This window comes from Emydura macquarii, unplaced genomic scaffold (assembly GCF_026122565.2).
Source record: "Emydura macquarii macquarii isolate MOO-44397 ecotype Brisbane River unplaced genomic scaffold, CSIRO-AGI_Emac_v2 contig_691, whole genome shotgun sequence".
Taxonomy (NCBI): Eukaryota; Metazoa; Chordata; order Testudines; family Chelidae; genus Emydura; species Emydura macquarii.
In genome coordinates this window covers 2,652,907-2,672,907 of record NW_027130828.1, presented here as the reverse complement: position 1 = coordinate 2,672,907, position 20,001 = coordinate 2,652,907, and the positions used below count along the sequence as shown (strand labels likewise).

Below are 20,001 nucleotides of genomic sequence, written 5' to 3'. Positions count from 1 at the left end.
AACCTGAATCTCTCTTGCTTCAGCTTAACTCCATTACTTCTTGTCCTATCATCAGTGGACATTGAGAATAATTGATCACAGTCCTCTTTGTAATAGCCCTTAGTATAGTTGAAGGCTATCATCAAGTCCCCCTCACGGTCATCTTTTCTCAAGACTCAACATGCCCAGTTTTTTTAAACTTTCCTTTTAGGTCAGGTTTTCTAAACCTTTTATTATTGTTTTTGATGTTATCTTTTGGACTTTCTCCAATTTGTCCACATCTTTCCTAAAGTGTGGTTCCTAGAATTGGATGCCTCTCATGTCTTGCATACACCACTCCTGTTAATGCACCCAGAATATTAGCCTTTTTCACAACTGCATCACACTGTTGACTCATTTAATATGTGGTGCACTATAGTCTATAACCCCCAGATCCTTTTCCACAGTACTATCATCTAGCCACTTATTGCCCATTTGGTAGTTGAGCATTTGATTTTTCCTTCCTGAATGAAGTACTTTGGCCTTGTCTTTATTGAATGTCATCTTGTTGAATTCAGACCAATTCTCCAATTTGGCAAGGTCCTTTTGAATTCTAATCCTGTTCTCTAAAGGACAACAACTCCTGGCTTTGTGTCATCTGCAAATCACAAGCATACTCTCCACTCCATTATCAAAGTCATTAATGAAAATATTGAATAGAACTGGACCACGGACTGACCTCTACAAGACCACATTGGATATGCCGTTCCAGTTTGACAGCGAACCATTGATAACTGCTGTTTGAGTATGGTCTTACATGATATGTTCTTGACAAATCCATATGGGTTTATAATCCTGTTATCCTCTAGTTGCTTACAGAATGATTGTTTAACAACTTGTTCCAGTATCTTTCGAGGTATCAAAGTTAGACTGACTGGTCCATAATTCCTGGGTCCTCTTCGAGGACCTAATGAGGTCCTCTTTGATCCCTTTTAAAGATAGGTACTGTGTTTGCCCTCCTCCAGCCCTCTGGGACCTCACCTATCCTCCTTGAGTTCACAAAGATAATCGCTAATGGTTCCGAGATTTCTTCAGCTAATTACTTAAGGTACCTTAGGATGAATTTAATCAGACCCTGCCAACTTGAATACATCTAACTTATGTAAATATTGTTAATGTATTCTTTCTGTGTTTTGGGTTGCATTCCTTCCCCTTTGTTGTTGTTAATTGTGCTGAGTATCTGGTCACTATTAGCCTTTTTAGTGAAGACTGAAGCAAAATAGGCCTTCTTGATTCCCATCAGTTATTAGCTCTCCTTATCCACTAAGTAGAGGACCTACACTTTTCTTTGTTTCTCTTGCTCCTAAATTTATTTAAAAAATTTCTTATTGCCTTTATGTCCCTTTCTACGTGTAACTCACTATCGGCATTAGCCTTTCTGATTTTTTCCCTACATGCACATGCTGCTGTTTTGTACTCCTCCTTAGCAATTCATCCATGTTTCTACTCTTTGGAATTCCTTTTTGATTTTCAGGTCATTAAAAGCTTCTGATTGAGCTATATTGGCCTCTTACTTCTCTTCTTATCTTTCCTTTGCATCAGTCTAGTTTCTTTTTCCCTTAGATTTTGTTCCCCTGGGACCTTACCTTGTTAAAGTCTGCTATTTTTGAAGTCCGTTCTCCTTATTCTGCTGCTCTCATGCCTTCCTTTCCTTAGAATCATGAAAGCTATCATTTTACGATCACTTTCATCCAAATTGTGTTCAACCTCGAATTCGCAGCAGTCCTCTCTTTTCTTCAGAATCAAGTCTAAAATGGCTGTCCCCCTAGTTTTCCTCCACTTTCTGAAACAAAAAGTTGTCTACAATACATTCCAGAACTCACTGGAAATTTTGTGTCTTGCATTTCCAACAGATGTCAGGGTAATTCAAGTCCTCCATTACTAGCAGGTCTTATGTTTTGGATATTTCTGTTGTTTGTTCTAGAAATACTTCCTTCACCTCCTCTTCCTGATTTGGTGGTCTATAGTAGACCCCTACCATGACATCACCCCTATATTTTTCTCCTTTTATCTTTATCTAGAGACTTGCCACTGGTCTGCCTTCCACCTCCTTCTGGACCTCAGAATAAGTGTCGATATTCTGACTGTAGAATGCAACACCATCTCCCTTTTTATCCTGCCTGCTCTTCCGGAAAAAGCCATACCCTTCTATACCAATATGCCAATCACAAGGCTTATCGCACCAAGTCTCCGTTGCCAGTTAAATCACAATTTATCATATGGTCTAATACTTCCAATTCTTCCTGTTTCTTCCTTGTATGCCTTGCAGGCAAGTGGAAGTATGGCCTAAAGGAGAGGCACCCATTTCACCAGGATGACTACCCAGTTTACACCTTATCACTGGAAGGAATTGTCAGATGGGGTCAGAGCCGTGGTCTGCTGTTTAATCGCTGAGGTCCTATGAAATCAAAACCAAATGGTCCAGAAGAGCAACTTGCCATTCTGTCTGCTAATTTAGAGAGACTTCTGTTGGTGAGAGAAACAAGCTTTCGAGCTTACACAGAGCTCTTCTACAGGTTTGGGAAATGTACCCAGACATGAAGATGAGCTATGTATAAGCTCATCTCTCTCACCAACAAAAGTTGGTCCAATAAAAGATGTTACCTCACCCACCAGGTATCTCTCTGCTACAACATACTGCTAATTTATGGGAATTAGCTCGGTTACAGCATACTGCTAATTTATGGGAATCTTTGTGATGCTTCAGGATGACACTGGAAAAGTTTTTTCTTTGGAATTCATTGACAATTTATAATCTTTATTGATATTCTGTATCTTCCTGATCTGCTTGGGAAATAATTTTACTCCAAAGGCAGCTGAAGCTTTAAAACCTAAAAGGTCTTCATTTTCAGCTCTGTCAGATTCTTTTTCCGTCAGCTCACAAAGACAGCTCTTCTCCCTAAAGAAGTTTATGAAGCTACTTGGAGCTCGCACATATGTGGATTTTTTTTCTCTTTTAATCTTTCCTCCTGTCCATTCAGAAAATCCCTGCCCTTGCGGCCTCTCTTCTATGCCCCTTGGTTGTGATTAACCCTAAGACTTGCACTTGTCATGCTGCCAAAGATAAATTTAAAATACATAAAAACAGGTAGTTGGCTTGTTCCTGCTTTCCAGCATTGGAAGAGGTGCTGAAATGATAGTCTCTAGGAAGAGTAAAAAAGGATGCTTTGGAACAGACCTGTCTGGTCAGGAAATGGGAAGTATGGCTCAGCAAAACACGTGAGGTCCATTACTACATCACTCTGCATCGGCTAACCCTTGTTAAGGGGATCTGGAGTTTTGTACAGGCCTTCATCAGAGTAACAACACCTCCAGCAGAGAGAGAAATGAAAACGCTTTAGATGGGGGAATTCCACTTCTTTTGATTTATATAGATTCTACTGACTAGATATGGGTGGGATGGAGGACACCAACAAACCTATGCATGCTGTTAATGTTGAAAGATGTCAATGTACAGACTCATTAGAGAACACTATTGACTCACAATCAGCCTAATTCTGTATTTTAAATTGGCAAAAGTACGTGATGTTTCAGTTGATATGTCATCTGATTTAAAGAGTTACTAGAGATGAGAGAGACTTATTGAATCAGTAATTCCTACCAGTGCAAGACAGTGTTCCAGGAAGAGCACTTAGATATGATATGAAATAATTTCTTGAAGAAACACAATTTTCTTTTAGTCGCTCTTATTTTTTTAGTGCCTTTCTTTACCAATGGAAAAAGTGCTAACCTTTCTTATTGTTACTTGTGTATGTAATTGCATTTAGGCCATGTAGCTTTATTGTAGGCAGTGCCAACTGTTGCTGCAAAATTTGAATTGTTGAAAGCAAGGTTTTTTATGGGTAATGCAAAGAGATAACATACAAACATTCTTTGTTTTGATATTCTGCTCAGTGTGAAAACTTTCATGGAAATCGATACTTATGATATCATGAGATTTCCTCCCTTTTTGTTGTCTGTGGAGAGTCAAAATGTCCTTGACCTGCTGTTGTCTGCATACACGAACATACACAAGCTGGAAGGACTCTGAGTGGTGTATTTGTGACGTGCTGGACTCTGGAGCTGTGCTTAAAGATGAAGGATTCAATGCTTCAAGAGTTCTGTGCATAGAAAAATCCAGTGGAGTAAGGGAGAGGAAAAGACTATTATACCTTCCTCTGTTTATGTGCACACGTGTGCACATACCCAGACAGACTCCTATTACAAACTCTTTCTACTTTCAATGTGTTGGAATGGTAACAATGACATGGCTTTCTTTCTTATTTCAACAGAATTCTTGGGCAAAGATTGGCATGTTACCATGGAAGGACAGCATAACCATCCACATCATCTAGGGGACCAGAACAACCCTCTCTGTAAAGTGCCAGGACAGGAATATCAGCATGATCCTCAAGTAAGTATATTTATTTCTTTAATCCCCCTTTTCTCTCCTTAAAGACCTCATGGAGTACTTTTTTATAACTTTTTTATTTTTTATTTTAAGATTATAATAGTCTTAAACCATATAAAGTTTTGGGGCTAAGCAGCCTGACAGTATTGCTTCAAACCCATTTTTTTTATCACAGGAGGAATGGGAAACATTTTCAATGGTGCTTACAGCAAGTGTTTTGAAAGTGGCTTATAAAAAGCTTGTACCAGTAGAAAGCTGTCTTTCTGTGCTGCTGTGATTCTTTAAAGGATGGCCAAAGAAAGGGAGTTGTTTGAATTTTAATGAAGAAATATATTTTTTATCTGTTTGCAAATTTTAATAATGAATATTCTAGTGATAATTTCCAAATACAAGGAACAGGTCAGTCCAGATGAAATTATATGCTCTCTTTCTGTCTTCTGAGCCACTGGGAGCATCATTCCTTGATATTTTTTGTCTGCACAAATATTTTTCCTTGCATGATGCTCTCCTTCTTGTAACTGGCATTCCACAAAAGGGGCAAAAGGTAAATATATCATTGTCTTATTTCCAAAATAATTGCAGACTTTCAGTTTAACCAAGAGATTATTTTTGTTGGTATGATTTGGGGTTATCTCCCTCCTTGGAGAGTGTTTAAGGTGCAGATATTATCAGAACAGGTAGGTTTTACCTGCACAGTACCTTAAATGTAGAAAGGTTGTTGAGAGAAGAGTGCTAGAGGTCTTGCTGGGAAGTGTGGATGCTAATTTGCCACTTGAAGTACTGGACCCTGTGGTGTTTTGAGGTTTCTTGGGCAGAAATGATTCATTTGGAAAGCTGTAGCAAAAGGTAGATACAAGATTCCAAAAACAATGGGTTGCCTGCATACACAATACAATGATGAATCTATTTTGTGCAGTGCTGCCTTGCAAATACATTGTGTGGAGCACAGCCCCTGTCTCCTAATGCAGCAATTTGTCATATTAAGTAATTTAATAATAATTTAATCCCCTTGATTAATCTCCTAGAATTAGTCAGTTGCATTTTGAGCAATTAGGGTTAATTACTGCCTCATTTGGCAGGGTAGAGCCCCTGTAATTATTTCATGAACAAGATTAGGAAGTGTTCTTAAGCAGCAGATACATTCATGGCATCGTGGAGCACATGTTAGAATTTGTAATGACATAGTTAAGTGTAATTAGTAGGTAATACTTATGTTCTGCAGTTACCCTGATACTGAGCGACCTCATTTTGCAGTATGGTCATTGTTCAGTGAAGACTTCACCCTCACTCCTGTTAGTATTTAAATTATATCAGTAGAGGTGTCTGAGTATGTCAGCTGTTCTGAGGATGATCCAGATTGAAAATTGGGGGTTGGGGAAAGATTTCTTGCATCTTTGCTCCTTTTTTACAGCCTTGATGCTGAATAAACTAAAGTACACAGCGTTACAGAGACAGCAAAATGTTAGTTTTAAAGCTTAGTTTATTGTAAAAAGAAACACAATATAGTAATTTCCTAAGCAGAGATTATCTCAACTTCCTGATGTGTCATGATGATGATGATGGTTTGTTTATTGTAGTATATCTGATTTTTCATTTGGCATAAATGTAATTAGATAACTTCTTGTTTTGGGTTTTAAAGTCTCAGAGCAAAAAAAAAAAAAAAAAAAAAAAAAAAGTGTGTGGGGGGAGAAGGGGGTTGGGACAGAGGGGAGAGGAAAAGCATGAGTGAACAAACTAAGTGGGATGGTTTCTTCAGTCAAGGTTATACCCTCAGCTGCAAGGACCAGAGCAGGACTATACTCCTGTCCCAAAGGCCTTTCCTAACCTTAGTTCTCATTCTCTGATTGAAAAATGCTTTTAGCACTTTTCATCTTACAATTCAAACACTTTACAAAGGCGCATTATCTCCATTTTACAGGTGGCAAAGTGGAGGCAATGGCTGACTTAATGCTGTATATAACAAGTCAGTAGAAGAACTAGAAATAGAATTCCAGGACCCCATATTCCCCATCCCCTTCTCTAACTACTAGACAACGCTTCCGTAATAAGACTATATGCTTTTATGCTGTGCCTTTCTACAGTGCCTCCATTAAAGCACTTCTGCACAAGTGGGGAAGTGGTATTTGTTTTTCTTAATGCTACATGACCTGCTAGTACCATCATAGCTTTCCATGATCTTTCTTGCTGCCTGACCCATGTATAATTCATGTTCTGGAGGATTTTTCTGCTAAATAAAAACTTGGGGGTATAGTAGCTGTACTCTGGTGGCTTGATATTTATTTTTTTATAAGTTGCAGATACAATAAAAAGGTATATAATTTCAACTTTGAGAGATAAATTGACTACATGTCACAATTAGTAGCAAACTTGCCCCAGAAGATTTGCAGTGCTAGTTTAGAGCCATCCCTAGCTGCTCATCTGCAGTATTTATATTTAGTGTTTTAGTTAACCTTTTCCTTATGACTCACAATAGAACTTCATATTTAGAAGTTTTCTAATTAGAGTAAGTGAATATATATAGAGAGGCCTTATAAAATCATAACCAGGACATCAGCCCAGCATTGTTCCTATCAAGTTTGTAAAAAGAAACAGAACACTTTCCTGGGAATGTTCCTGACTCCAAGCTGACATTCAGTGAAATACCCAGATTGTTTGTTTGCTCTGGATAGTAAAGATTGTGCAAATTATGTAAAAATACAGTTCTAAAAATGTGGAATTTTCATCATTTGTATTGACTGAAAATTGGTTTTATAAAAACAATAACACAATCCAGTGTCTGCTCTCTGATACTTATTACGGTTCTTAGGTGCTAGGAGTGCTCATGATAACTAATTTTGGTCACTACTGATTTAGGCTGGATTCACCTAGCAGTAAAACTCTGTTCCATTTGTAATTCCCTGAGGCATCCAGCTTTTTATTCAGTCTTCCTTAGGGAATATTGACTTGGCCTACAAATTCAAAGTTAGTATTTCTCTTTTTCCATCGACTTTTCATTAGCCAGTACTATTTTATGCAGGTAGAGAAGATAACATTTCAAACTGGAGCCAAGCTGTTCATCAGAATTTGAATTATAGCTAACAATTCAGATTCGGGATATCAAAGATTATCATACCGGTTTCTGAAGCTGTGAAGTCCAAAAGCTGAGAGCATACAGTCATCAGCCACAGTGATTACCAAAATAGCTGTTTGATATTTGAACAATAATTCACATTTACAAGCCAGCATTCTCCTATTCTAGTTGGTGGAGTTTGGAAACCCTACATAAATCAGTCTGTTCTTCTAGTGTATTTTTGTTAATCCACACCAGAAAGAGGATTTCAATCTTAAAATGAACGGAAATTTTTTCAGCAAGATTTTATTTTATGGACATGGATGTGCAGTGTGACAGCTCATAAAAAGATTTGAATGATTGATGATGATAGTAAATCAGTCCTTTGAATACATATACATTATACTGCATATGCTAAGACTTCCCCATGTACCATTACAGATGTTTTTAAAGGTGAAATTAGTTTATGGTAAATGTCATTTAGATGAAGTGTGCACTTTAAAAAACAGTTGCCTTAAAATTAATGATGCATTGCAGATATCAGAAAAAAGCTTACATCCAGCGTAAAGATAATTAAAATTCAGGTCAGAAGTCTATGACTTAGTCAGGCTAAATTTTTTAATGAGATTTCAGAAAATTAATTGGGCGAATGCTTTTTATTCTTATAAAAAAAAAAAAAAAATCATTTCATGCTCCTACAGGGGAAAAATGTTATTGGTAACTAAAGATTGTATTGGCTAACTTTTAACTATTTGTTAACCAATTTTAAAGAATTTTTAGGTAAGTCAGAAATATTTTGAGCATTCTGTGACCTGGTTGCCACTAACGCAGATTTATGGCGAGTGCTAACTTCCTTTCATGCCAATCAGGCTGGAATAAAACAACTGAATTTATTATTTATTAACAGGCAATTATTACAGGATATTTCCATCCTTTAGCCACACCCAGACTCAAATTTCTCCTTTCTTCTGAGAAGCAGTCCCATAGACCGAGCTCCTTGTCATATTATTATTGTGCTGAGATTTTGCTGTCTAGTCTCGCATCCTCCAGTGACTAGGATCACATTGTCCTAGTCTCTTCCTGAAACCACCCGTCAGCAGCTGCAGTGGCTGCTTCTGAGCCAGCTCTCAAAGCATTATGCAGTAGTTCTCAACAGTTAGCTTTTTAATAATAATTATAATAGTGTGAATTTAATATTAGTAAAATGTATTGTGTGTCAGTCACCCCAGAGACTGAAACAGTCTATCTGCAGAACATTTCTCTCTCTCCCATGCCCCAGCACACTCCTTTAAATTCTGAAGTAAAACTTTACTCAAGTGCCCATTTCAAAATTCTCTAAAAATTCTCCCCAGGCCTTGTCTCTTTACTTCTGCTTGTTGATAACTACTGTCCTTCAGGAGAGGTTGAACAATTTTAATGCTGGATGGAAAGAGTTGCACGAACTGAAAGACATCTGGTGCAGCTGTGCATTCTAAGATGTGTGTGTGTACGTGCATGTTCAGAAAAGGAACATTATTTACCACTGGTACCCTCCACTTCAGTATTTGGCGCTATGACTTCCCCATCCCTGCAGTAGTTTCTTTTGTGAAGAAAGGCACTGATGACTTGATTAGAAATAAGATTCATGTGTTGTACCCAATGGTTGGGAAAGATAACCATACAAAAAGAGAATATATTTGTAAGAACAGAGGTGTTTCTGTTCTATCTTGCACTGTCTCCTAGAGTAACTTAAGCTAGCTGCTGAACATGAATATATTAGAAAGTTGGCTTTTCCTTACAGAGGAACTGAGGAGCCTTTTAAGTCTAGTTCCTTGTGTCATAACAGAGCCCCCATCGTTAAAAGTGCTAATACATCAGGACATACCAAGTACAAGGGGTAAATATATAAGCAGGAATCTTGTTAACCCTCCATCTGCCATTACCCTGTTTGTCTGAACTGTTTTGCAGTCTGATAGGTATATAGACTGAGATTCCTTTATAATTAAGATTCATATCACAGCAGCTGATATAATTAGTCATCTTATTACATATGTCTCTGAGAAGTGTCTCTGTTAGGTTGTTTAGAATGTAAAACCTCATTAATTCTCCTATTTGGCAGGAAATCCCATTAACCACCAAAATTTGGTGCTGAAAGATCTGGTTAACTTCTCCTTTTAAGTATTTAAGGAAGGTTGCTTTTTTCCATAGTTTTCTTCCGCGACTTTGAGATTGGTTATTCTTGTGTCAGCGGTTACAGTTCACAGGGAATGCGTGCTGCAGAGACTTCGCTCAGAATAGCTGGTTCTTGGAATGATCTCTGGCGTTCTCCTTAAAAATGAAAAGCTGCTTTATTTGAATGAGGGCTATAGTTTACCTACACAATTTCCACTGTTCTGCAAAAGAACAAGACAAAAATTAAGGTTAAGAGAGAGCAGTTTTTGTATCAAAATTATTTCTTCCCAGTTTAGATCCAGTCCTACAGCTGCCCTGGGATTACGATTGTTCAGATTATTGAATTTCACACAGACTCTGAAAATTCAAACAATGATTACATACAAAGCTGCCCTGTCAGTGTGTCTCACCTAACTGCTAAAAGGTCCACCGTCTCATGTTTGTTCGAACTTTGGCACCTGCACGCAGACTGAAGCATTCTTGGAAGTGTGGAAGGCTCCCTACGTGGGATAAAGTGTGTCTGACAATGTGGAAGGGTTAAATGAATTTGCCTTTTAGTTTTACTGAATTGTACATTTGCAAATCTATTCACTTACAATCCATGACTTATATTTCTGCAGTTCTGTCCGTTCTTTGACTGCTTGCTAAACAGTATTGTTGGGGATTGAACTGAGAAGGACCTAGGAAAACATAGTTCTTAAATAATGAAATTAGTGAAATATATTTGTATAAGGGTCGGAACAGGAGAGAAATTTTCCTTGTTAGATATTTACCAGTCAAATCAAATGTGTTCCTTTCCTTTGTATCAATAGTCAGAAGAATTACACACTGACAGAAGTCACCTTTAGCATTGGATATAAGAATAAATAGCAAGTGGCTAATTTTTAAATAGGCATATGGAAAAGTACACTATCCTAATCAATGGGAAGTTCCTTGGTATGATTTGGTTCAACCTGAGCATGCTCTTTGATTCATGCTGTAATCTAACATCCTCTCCTAGCTTATATGAAAACTCCATTACTTTAATTAGGTCTGATAGGTTGTGATAGCAAATGCAAATCTAGGTCATTGCATATGTAAATGTGCAGCTGTAGTCTTGGAGGATGCCAGAACATATCAGCTGAGGTGTCCAGTATTAACTCCAACACGGCAAGCAGACTCACTGCTAACCATACTGAAAGTGGTTAGCGGGTTGGGGGAGAGGGAGAGAGAAACACCTCCTTTCCCCTGTCATTCTACTAGCATTATTTATTTCTCAAGTTAAGAAGTTGCTAGATATATTTCTTGGCGCACACTTCAACCAGTAGTGTTGATATCTAAATTAATATTTGAAATGCATATTTAGAGCTTGACAGTTTATGAAAAGCAAATGGCTACTATTCATGTTAAATATGAATATCTTTCTTGCTTACAGGTGTCCGTTATGTACACAGCTAGGCATTGGCATGTGTGATGGTAAAGTAATGGAACATAAATTTGGTTTTGATCACAGTTTCATAGTCTCTGTAAAATTCAAACAATAAGTTTATTCAAAGGTATTCCAATGCCTTGTAAGGACTGTATGTTCTATAATAAGTTCAAATAATTAGTTGGAAATGCTGCCATTTGTTGCCTCAGAGTGAAACCAAAGTAGCAGAGCAGCAGGCATATTTTCTACCTGTACTTTATAGCATTATTGATACAAGCAGAGGCCATATTTTTTGACTGGGCTTGTATCATTCTTTTAAATGTTTCTCGGAATAACTTCCTTGAAACGATAACATCCGAACAGGTGAGTCCTGTGGTAGGCACATATTTCCACACAGCTACACAATTCCTTCTGGTTGTTCTGGTGCTCTGAAATACAGTCCCCCTAATTATAAAAGTTCTTGCACAAACATCCAGTTCTTACACAATAGGTGCTCTGGTTGAGGATGCACTTACTCACAATTGCAGCTTTTTTACTGTTTTTTTAAATGAGCACATCTTGAGTGTTTAGATTAATTTTATAATCTTCAATTAGTACAATGATTTGACTGTATGAGTGAGAATTCATCCACCCTCATTGGGGTGCATTGTATAGAGACAGAACAGGAGGGAAGCTTCCATAGTTAGATATTTACCAACCAAGTTGTGCAAATATTTGTGGCCAATTCTGCGTGTTCTCTTCTTAATCTGAGTTAACCTGTGAAGAAAAATATATCTACCCAGAATCTGATTGTAACCCTATGGAATAGAAGAGAATTTTCATACTGTGCTATGCTCCATAGAGAGAAAATTTCAAGAGTTGTCATGGCTCTGGAATCTGAATGTTGGCTAATAGACTTCACTCTGTACAACCTCCCATGTATAGCGTGAACTGTATTGCTCCTAATATTAGCAAGAGATTTTTAGATTTATAATGAGTTACTGAAACAACACTTCATAGCATGCTGAAGCAGCTGTTGCATTAACATTGTATTACATACCTGACAATCCTTAGGCCAAAACTCTCTTCTCCAACAGTATCCGTGAAAGTTCTACTGCAGTGCAAGTGTAGTATATGCAATGTTGTAATTGTAATATCAATACATTTTAACCTGTAAACATGATATGAAATGCCAAACATGGCAAATCTCTTGATAAATTGTTCATCTTATTGAATAAAACAAACATTTTGATCACAGTCCACATGAGGAGTAGGGTAGAAGAGCACGCTGAGTTCCATATGAGTTCAGATTTTTGGGAAGGGAAAGAAATTAAGCCTGAGAATATAATCGTTAAAAAGAAACACTCCCTGTAATTAGCTTCCAGTTTCCACATGACTGACCTTTTTTTTAACTAAATGCCAGTCGTTAATTAACCTAATTGTTTGTATAAATTATTGTACTTGAGTTAAAATTCTAATTGTAGTTCTTCAGCCCAGAGTAATAAAATCTATTTCAGATAGTAGTGTAAGAATGCTTAGGAGTTCTGGGGGTGGAAAAAATTCACCCATGGCTTTGGGGTTTCAAAAACAATTACTGCCAGTGTCACTTTATGAGGAGATGAGTGTTTTTGCTCTTTTAGGGCACTGAAACTGGGAAAGTTGCTGAAGATGACCTAGAGTTAAATTCACAACCATGTGCCTACTTGCATTAGGAGATTTTGACTGAACATTATAGTATTGAGATATTTTCATCTTGGCTGGAATTCATAACCATCCATGTGTATATTTCACCAGTGGTGTCCTCTTTTCAGAATTATTCTGGATTGTAATGCTCATTTAGCAATTCCTGGAACAACTGTGATGGGGAAGTAGTTTAGGCATGTATTAGAAGGTGTAGCAACAAAACAAGTTGCCAGCTACAAAGTGACATGGGGAAAAGAGGACAAAGGGTGAAAAGACTTGATATTCTTTTAATTGCCAAGTTTATTATACAGAATTATATTTTGTATCTCATAGTCTCAAACAACCTCTAAAACCTGTAAAACAACCTATCCTTTCATCTTCTATATATCTCTTGTAAAATAAAGCATTCTATTGTTTTTGTTCTATATTTGTCATGTTGAAGGTGATGGTAGTTCTTGAAAATGGTTTGACATTGCTGAGCATTACAGTTTGTATCACAATCTCTTAGCTCCATGTATCTCAAAAATTCCAGTTTAGGAATCTTAAGTTTTACAGTGTTTTGTGTGAGGAATATATGATCTTGGTCTCATTGACAGAGGCTCTGTGATATTTTCATGGTTTTTGGTTATAGTTCAGAATTAAGCAAACAGCTATAAACCTGGAAGGTTCTTTTTAAAAATCTTAGTAACTTTTATTTCTGCTGATGTTGCAAAGAAGGAAGTATAATTTGACTTGTCAACAAATATGAAGTCCAAAGAGATTCTGTACTGCCATGAACATAGTGCTAGTGAGAAGTGCTGGACTGATATCTCTTGAGATGTCTCTGAAATCTGCTTTATCCACAGAAAAAGTTAGACAGTGGCAAGAGTAGGACCGGCTTGTCGCCTCAGAATGTACAGTCTCCATATCTTGTTCAATCCTGGGCACATTTGCTGGGATTGTCAACTAGGGGCTCAATTCTAAATAATTTATATTTAAAGAATGAAAGTTTGCAACGGATTAATTTACAAACTGGTCTAATTTTTTTATTTTGTTACAATAACTCAAAAATATCTTAAGATATTAAAGCTTAAAAATACATGGCATGCACAGCAACTTTTAGTCATTAATTTCTTTCTTAAACATTTGTTAGCACTCATGTTAATTATAGAAGAGACAAGAATAGCTCTAGGGAGTAGTTCCTGGTCTGTGGAGTACATAATGCTTGTTATACTGTGTATATACCTGCCTAACCACATATTTACCTGAAACTGCTCGAAAGTAGGCTTCAATCTGTCCCTAGTGAAAATAATATGCAAAGTTGATTTGAGGGCAAGTAACTGGGGAAACAGCAGTTTGGGCCTAATTAGTTATTTACACAGGAGACCACTCTCTCTCTATTTCCTTTTTTTCTTATTTTAACTAACTAAACTAGATGCACTAGTAAAATCAGTGGAATTAGACTAAAAATGAATATATTTAGAGATAAATGTGTCCATAGATTAATCAGCCTAGATTCAGTTTTTTGCATGTCAAAAACAAGACCAAAAGTAGTAGCATGTTTACCATTTTAAACTTATTTATTTCTGTGATTGTTCTGCAATCATTTGTGTTAACTAATGTGCTTAGATTTATGTTTGAGTTTTCTATGGGTAATATTTTAAAATGGTTAACACACAAAAGTGTAGAAGTGCATAAAAAGTTAATGTGTTTGCCAGCGTTGTTATGGAATGCAAATTTTGCTGCTGCAGTTACTACACAAGAATTGAAATCTTTGTATCCCCAAATGAAGTATTAGATAAGTTGACTGTTTTTATTTAATTTGATCTGAAAGTGAATGTTATTTACGCCTATTGGACTTGTAAAACAATCTTGTGGACTATTTGGGGGAATCTGCTTGCTTTAATATGTAATCGATCCATTTGATTCCATGTAACAGTTTATTTTTGTAAACAGATGCATGCTGTGGGATATCATGGATCTGTGCTGGGTTTTTTTGAGTGACACTGAATATTCACTATTCAGTACTCTGGCACAAGGTGGTTTGAAGTGGAAGTGATCTGAAGCAGAAAGGGGAAGTTGTGATTGGAGAGAGAAATCCAGCCCATTTTCATGAAAGTGGTTTTTCATACTCCCTGACAGTGCTTAGGTGCAATACTTACTGTGATTGTTGCAAGCCTTAGAAAGTACTGTTTGTGAGTGAGAAAAAGAGGGGATGGAGAATCTCAACTCATGTTTTTGTTGGCTTTTTCTAATTCACTGGCTGTTTTTATTTCTTTTGAATAAGCAGAGGCATTTGACGTCATACCCATACCGCTGCACCTTGGCAGATTTTCAGATAGAGAAAAAGATTGGCCGTGGGCAATTCAGTGAAGTCTACAAAGCAACTTGCCTTCTGGACAGAAAAACAGTGGCGTTAAAGAAAGTTCAGGTGAGCATTTAAAATTGTAATTTATTGTATTGCAGTAAAAGGAAGATTTCTGAGATGTCTACTTAGTTGACATAGTTGTTACAGGTGAAGTGCTTGCTCCCCCTTGAGAATTCTCTCACTAATGGAAGTAAACCTGAGGTGTAGAAAGCTGTTTTAGAAGTCCTTTTCTCCTTAATTGCTGTCATAAACATTAGTTATTTTTGGCTCTCGTCTAGAGCAACACATTTGAAAGGCTCAAACCAGTTTAATAAACCACAAGTAAGAAGGATAAGGCCTATTTGAGGTAAGTGAGTACCATCATAACCATTTTACAGATGGATACGTGAAGTAGAACCCAAGTCCTGACTCTTTGCTTCCTCCTCCCAGCTGCCTTCCTCAGTTACTCCATGTAGAACAGATGAATCCAGCTTCCATTTTGATGCAGATTAGAGTTAATGTCCTAGTGTTGCCTAATCTTGATCCTTTGTAACCATTGGGTCTAGGAATGGCTTGATACTTCCAGCATCACCAATGTAAAAAGGATTGACGTTGTTCATACTATTTCTCATTTTTCTTTCATTTTTTCATGAGAATATGGTCATTTTGTTTTTGATTGATATGTATAAAAAACGAGGTCTTAATGGGCATAATCATAAAATTAGGAATCTGGCATCTTGACATGAGCTATCATTATGAGAATGCTGATTGTGATGAAAGGCTGGATGACTGGAAAAGGGGCAGAGGGTTGAAGACATAAAGTTAGGGATGGAAACGCTAGCTCATTGCTCTTCTCATCTAAGTCATTAATATTTGGAAATAGAGGAGCAGCTGACATGATGAACAAAGATATTCACTGGCCAGGCTTTCATTGGTAGAACACAATTAAATAAAAATAAATTAATTTTCTTTCTTCTCTCATTAATTATATTGTTTAAAAACAAAATTCTGAAGATACGTCAGACAAACATACTACAGACTTGTAACTTGGGTTAAAGTACCATGTAGTGTTTTGAACTGTGTTTTGCTTGAAGATATTTGCCTTTAATCCTTCAACGGATCTTTTAAACTCCCATTACCAGTGACTTGCTGTCCTATTATTAGAGAATGAATATTAATGCTAATTATTCTTAATTAATGGAGGGGAATCAGTGGAACGAAGCACAGCTCTGAATTGTTTAAAGGGAGAAAAGACATTACATTTCATGCACAATGTGAAAACAGAGTTAAATTAAGTAACTCTTTTTTTAAGGTCACCAAATAGGCAAAACATCTACAAACTAAAATCTCATTTTCCCCACCATTTAGCATGTTGCCAATAGGTGCTAATGTTAATTTTGCTGCTTCCTACTTTGTAGTGGTTTTAAAAAAAAGAATATGTCAACAAGATGCAAATTTGGTGACTGCAGTAGGACACTTATAGCCATTAAGTTAAGGGAGAGCAAGAAAACCAGAGCTGTTTTAAAGTATGAGTAGAACTGAGTCTTATCTGGTTTCTTGCTTGTTTTTTTTAATACTTCACTTTTGTTTTACATTGAAGATATTTGAAATGATGGATGCCAAGGCCAGACAGGATTGCATTAAAGAAATTGACCTTTTGAAGGTAAGAATTTCTACAGGGCTTATTTTTACTTTTTCCTGTTTGAGAAAATTTTGTTGTACATCCATGCAGGCAGATTACTATTTGTCTCTGGTGACAAATCAAATTAGATGACATATATTTACAATCCCTGTTGGACATTTGCAGTGGACCCCCCTTTGGTTGCAGGGAAATTTACCTAACTAGTTTCCACAGCAATTTTGTACAATACATGCCTTTGGCCCACCTCTTAGGCCTTGTCTACACTAGAAAGTTTTGTCAACGGTAGTTCTTTCGGTGATTATAAAAGTGCTATAATTACACCCGTCCACACAGCCCTCATTTTGTCACCAAAAACACATCCACACTTGGTGCTATAGTATTGACAGTGAGACCAGTGCATTGTGGGCAGCTATCCCAACGTGCAGCTCGGCAGCTTCTACCACTAGGAATTCTGGAATAGGCATAATAAGCTCTGTCTGCTCCTCCATGGCCTTGATCATATGCTCATGGCCAGCTAAAATTCTCTCCTGGTTTTCCTTCCATTCCTGTTTGTCCTTTTTCTGAGATTCTGACATCGATTGTCTCCATGCCCTTTTCTCTCTTTTGGACGCCTCAAAGGACAGGAAAAATTCCTGGAACATCCCCTCCTTGCGTCTCCGCTTTCTTATCAGTCGTAGGCAGTTCACCGGCGTGGGGGCCTTGGCTGTGAAGGTCACATCTGTGTAGAAACAATGAACAAAACCATTATTGTGAGTGCCCTAACAGTACACATGAATCAGTGTGAAACACACCTCATTCTCACTGTCCCCCTGCGCAGAGTACAGCTCCTTGATCACCTGGAGAATGGTGAGTTGGAGGGGGGGGCAAGACAATACAAGGAGGCCTGGGTTCTGGGCGGGTGCTTGCTCGGGCCATAAATGCAGGTACATAGGGAAAACAAATTTCAAATTATGCCACCATTCTCCACAGACGGGCCAGAGAAGCAGATATCTCGCTCCTTAGATTCAGCAGGGCTGCTAGGATGCATCTCCTCCATGCGAGCAGCTTCAAACCGGATCCTTATGCTGCACATGCCAGATTCGTCAAGTGATTGCCAGTTGGCGTAGGAAAGTGACCTACAACAGGGACAGAAACACAGCTGCTCTGCCCAGGAATCTGAGGCAGAGAATTGGGCAGTACCTCCAAGAAAGTTTCCTAAAGGTCACACCAGAGGATGCCTGCGAAATCTCTGTGTGCATTAACGTGCTTCAGTCACACTGCCTAGATGCATAAGGGAACGGGAAAGCACATGCAAACACAGCTACTCCTGTGCATTTCTATCCCTTCAAGTTACCTGTATGTTCTATCCAAGCCAGGGACCCCATGCCTTCAGTACACAAGCAGCATCAGCTTCCAAACACCTACCAGAGCTCCCCTCTCCTGCATACTGTGCCTGAGCTGAAGGGCTGGGGCTGGCTGTAGCCTTCTGGGGTCAAGAACAGCTCATGACTCCCAACCTCAGCAATTGAACTGTTCCCCAGCTCTAGGTCGTCCACCAGCTCCACTTCCTTGTCGATGACCTCTTCGTTGGGGTTCAGTCCAGTATCTGGTGGCCCCAGTGCCGCAGAGGTGTCTATGGGCATCTTGGGGTGGATGTGGGGTTGCCACTGAGGATGGATGCCAGCTCTTTGTAGAAGCAGCAGCTCATTGGCTCCGCACCAGAGCGACGATTTGCCTCCCTGGCCTTGCAGTAGCTCTGTCACAGCTCCTTGATTTTTAGCTCAGCACTGCAAAATGTCCCGCTCATAGCTCTTCTCTGCCATGGCACGAGAAATCTGGCCGAAGGTATCAAAGTTCCTTCGGCTAGAGTGGAGCTGGGACTGCACGGCAAACTCCCCCCAAATGCTGATCAGGTCCAGCAGCTCCGGTGTGCTCCAAGCAGAAGAGCATTTGCTGCGTGGTACTGGCATTGTCAGTTGGGAATATGAGAAGCAAGCTCTCCACGCTGAGAAAGCAGGATGTGGAATAAAAATTTCAAACTTACCATGACTAAAGGGGGAGGGGCAGGTGGCTGCAGAGCAGTGAAGTGCAAACAGATGTCCAGAGTGGTCAGGATTGGCATTGTGGGACATTTCAAGAGACTGTTTACTGTGACAAAAACATACAGCAGTGTCTACACTGATGATTTGTTATAAAAAGCTATATGCCTCTCGTCAAGGTGATTTTATTTTGTCAACAAAACGGCAGTGTACACACCAGGATTGTTTTGTCGACAAAAGGTGACATTTGTTGACAGAACTCTCTAGTGTAGACCAGGCCTTTAGTTCTAATGAGTTTTCTGCCCTTTGGGGGTAAAAGGTATCCATTCTGGTCCTTTTTGCCTTATGCAGAAGTAGTTCTTTTCCCCTCCACAGATCTTGCACAAAGACTGGCAGGTGTATTTGGTGGGAAGTGATTTTTCTTAAAAGTGATTATGCATCACCTGCTGCCCAGGTTTGACCAGAAGGCATTGTGTACTCCTTTGTATTTGAGTCCGGGTGTCATGTGTGAACTGGGATTATTTACGTGCTGACAGTGTGTCAGTACACACATCCCTCTTCCTCTAGAGTACTTGAGGCCAGAACAAGTTTAAATATGCCATAAACACTTCTTCATGCTACTCTGGCACTAGGAGACAGGCTCTTTCAATAGGCGATGAACAAAATAAAGTTTGGAAATTGGTAGCAGGGAGCGTATTAGTGTAATTTGTCCTTTCCGGCACTCCAGACATTGGGTAGTGGTTCATTAATTAGGTACTGTAGTTTATATTCAGTAAGCCTTTCCATGTGACCTTTGGTAAGAAGAACCCAGCTTCAGCTTCTGCAATTGGATCATATTGTTTTTGCTGTTCTTTCATGACAAGAATGAGTTTCAGGTTTGTGTTAATATACAAGAGTCTATCTTTCCACAGCACCTGCTGGCAGAGGTGAATGGCAGCTATCTTGTGAGAGTTTGTATATACACAAATTGATGGCCTAAGGAGAACAACCCTCATTTGCTTCATGGTAGTAACAGCTGGAATTCACACGAGCTTATCCAACTGGAAAGCCATCTTATTGCGTATCCCTTTATATCTGCAAAATGGAATGTCAATGGAGCAATAGGAATTAGCTCTTCCTCTGATGAATATCAAATATCATGATACTACTGTAGGTGAAGGTCTGGTCAGTCTGTGGCAGAGTTATATGGTATGGACATATAGTTGGAATTATAACAAAGCTGTTTGTGAGCACTTAAGTCTAGCCACTGAAGAGTTTGTAATGAAAAAGAAAATAATGCCAAACTTACAATTCACAAAGAGAACTTGGGATCATGGCAGTTCAGTTGTGGAATCTTA

The 20,001-nt window shown here is 38.4% G+C and overlaps 1 protein-coding gene across 4 annotated transcripts in view; it reads left to right on the top strand.

Moving 5' to 3' along the window:
• NEK6 (NIMA related kinase 6) overlaps nucleotides 1-20,001 on the top strand; it is a 106,531-nt gene that overhangs the window by 35,443 nt on the left and 51,087 nt on the right. For 2 of the 4 annotated variants that reach the window (XM_067541713.1, XM_067541712.1), the window contains exons 2-4: nucleotides 4,290-4,411; nucleotides 14,945-15,088; nucleotides 16,605-16,667. In XM_067541713.1, the coding sequence (XP_067397814.1) occupies nucleotides 4,319-4,411; nucleotides 14,945-15,088; nucleotides 16,605-16,667 (300 nt within the window). In that variant the 5' untranslated portion in view covers nucleotides 4,290-4,318. Of the gene's footprint in view, nucleotides 1-3,805; nucleotides 4,412-14,944; nucleotides 15,089-16,604; nucleotides 16,668-20,001 lie in introns of those variants that run through there. The other 2 variants (XM_067541711.1, XM_067541710.1) reach the window with 2 other exon arrangements.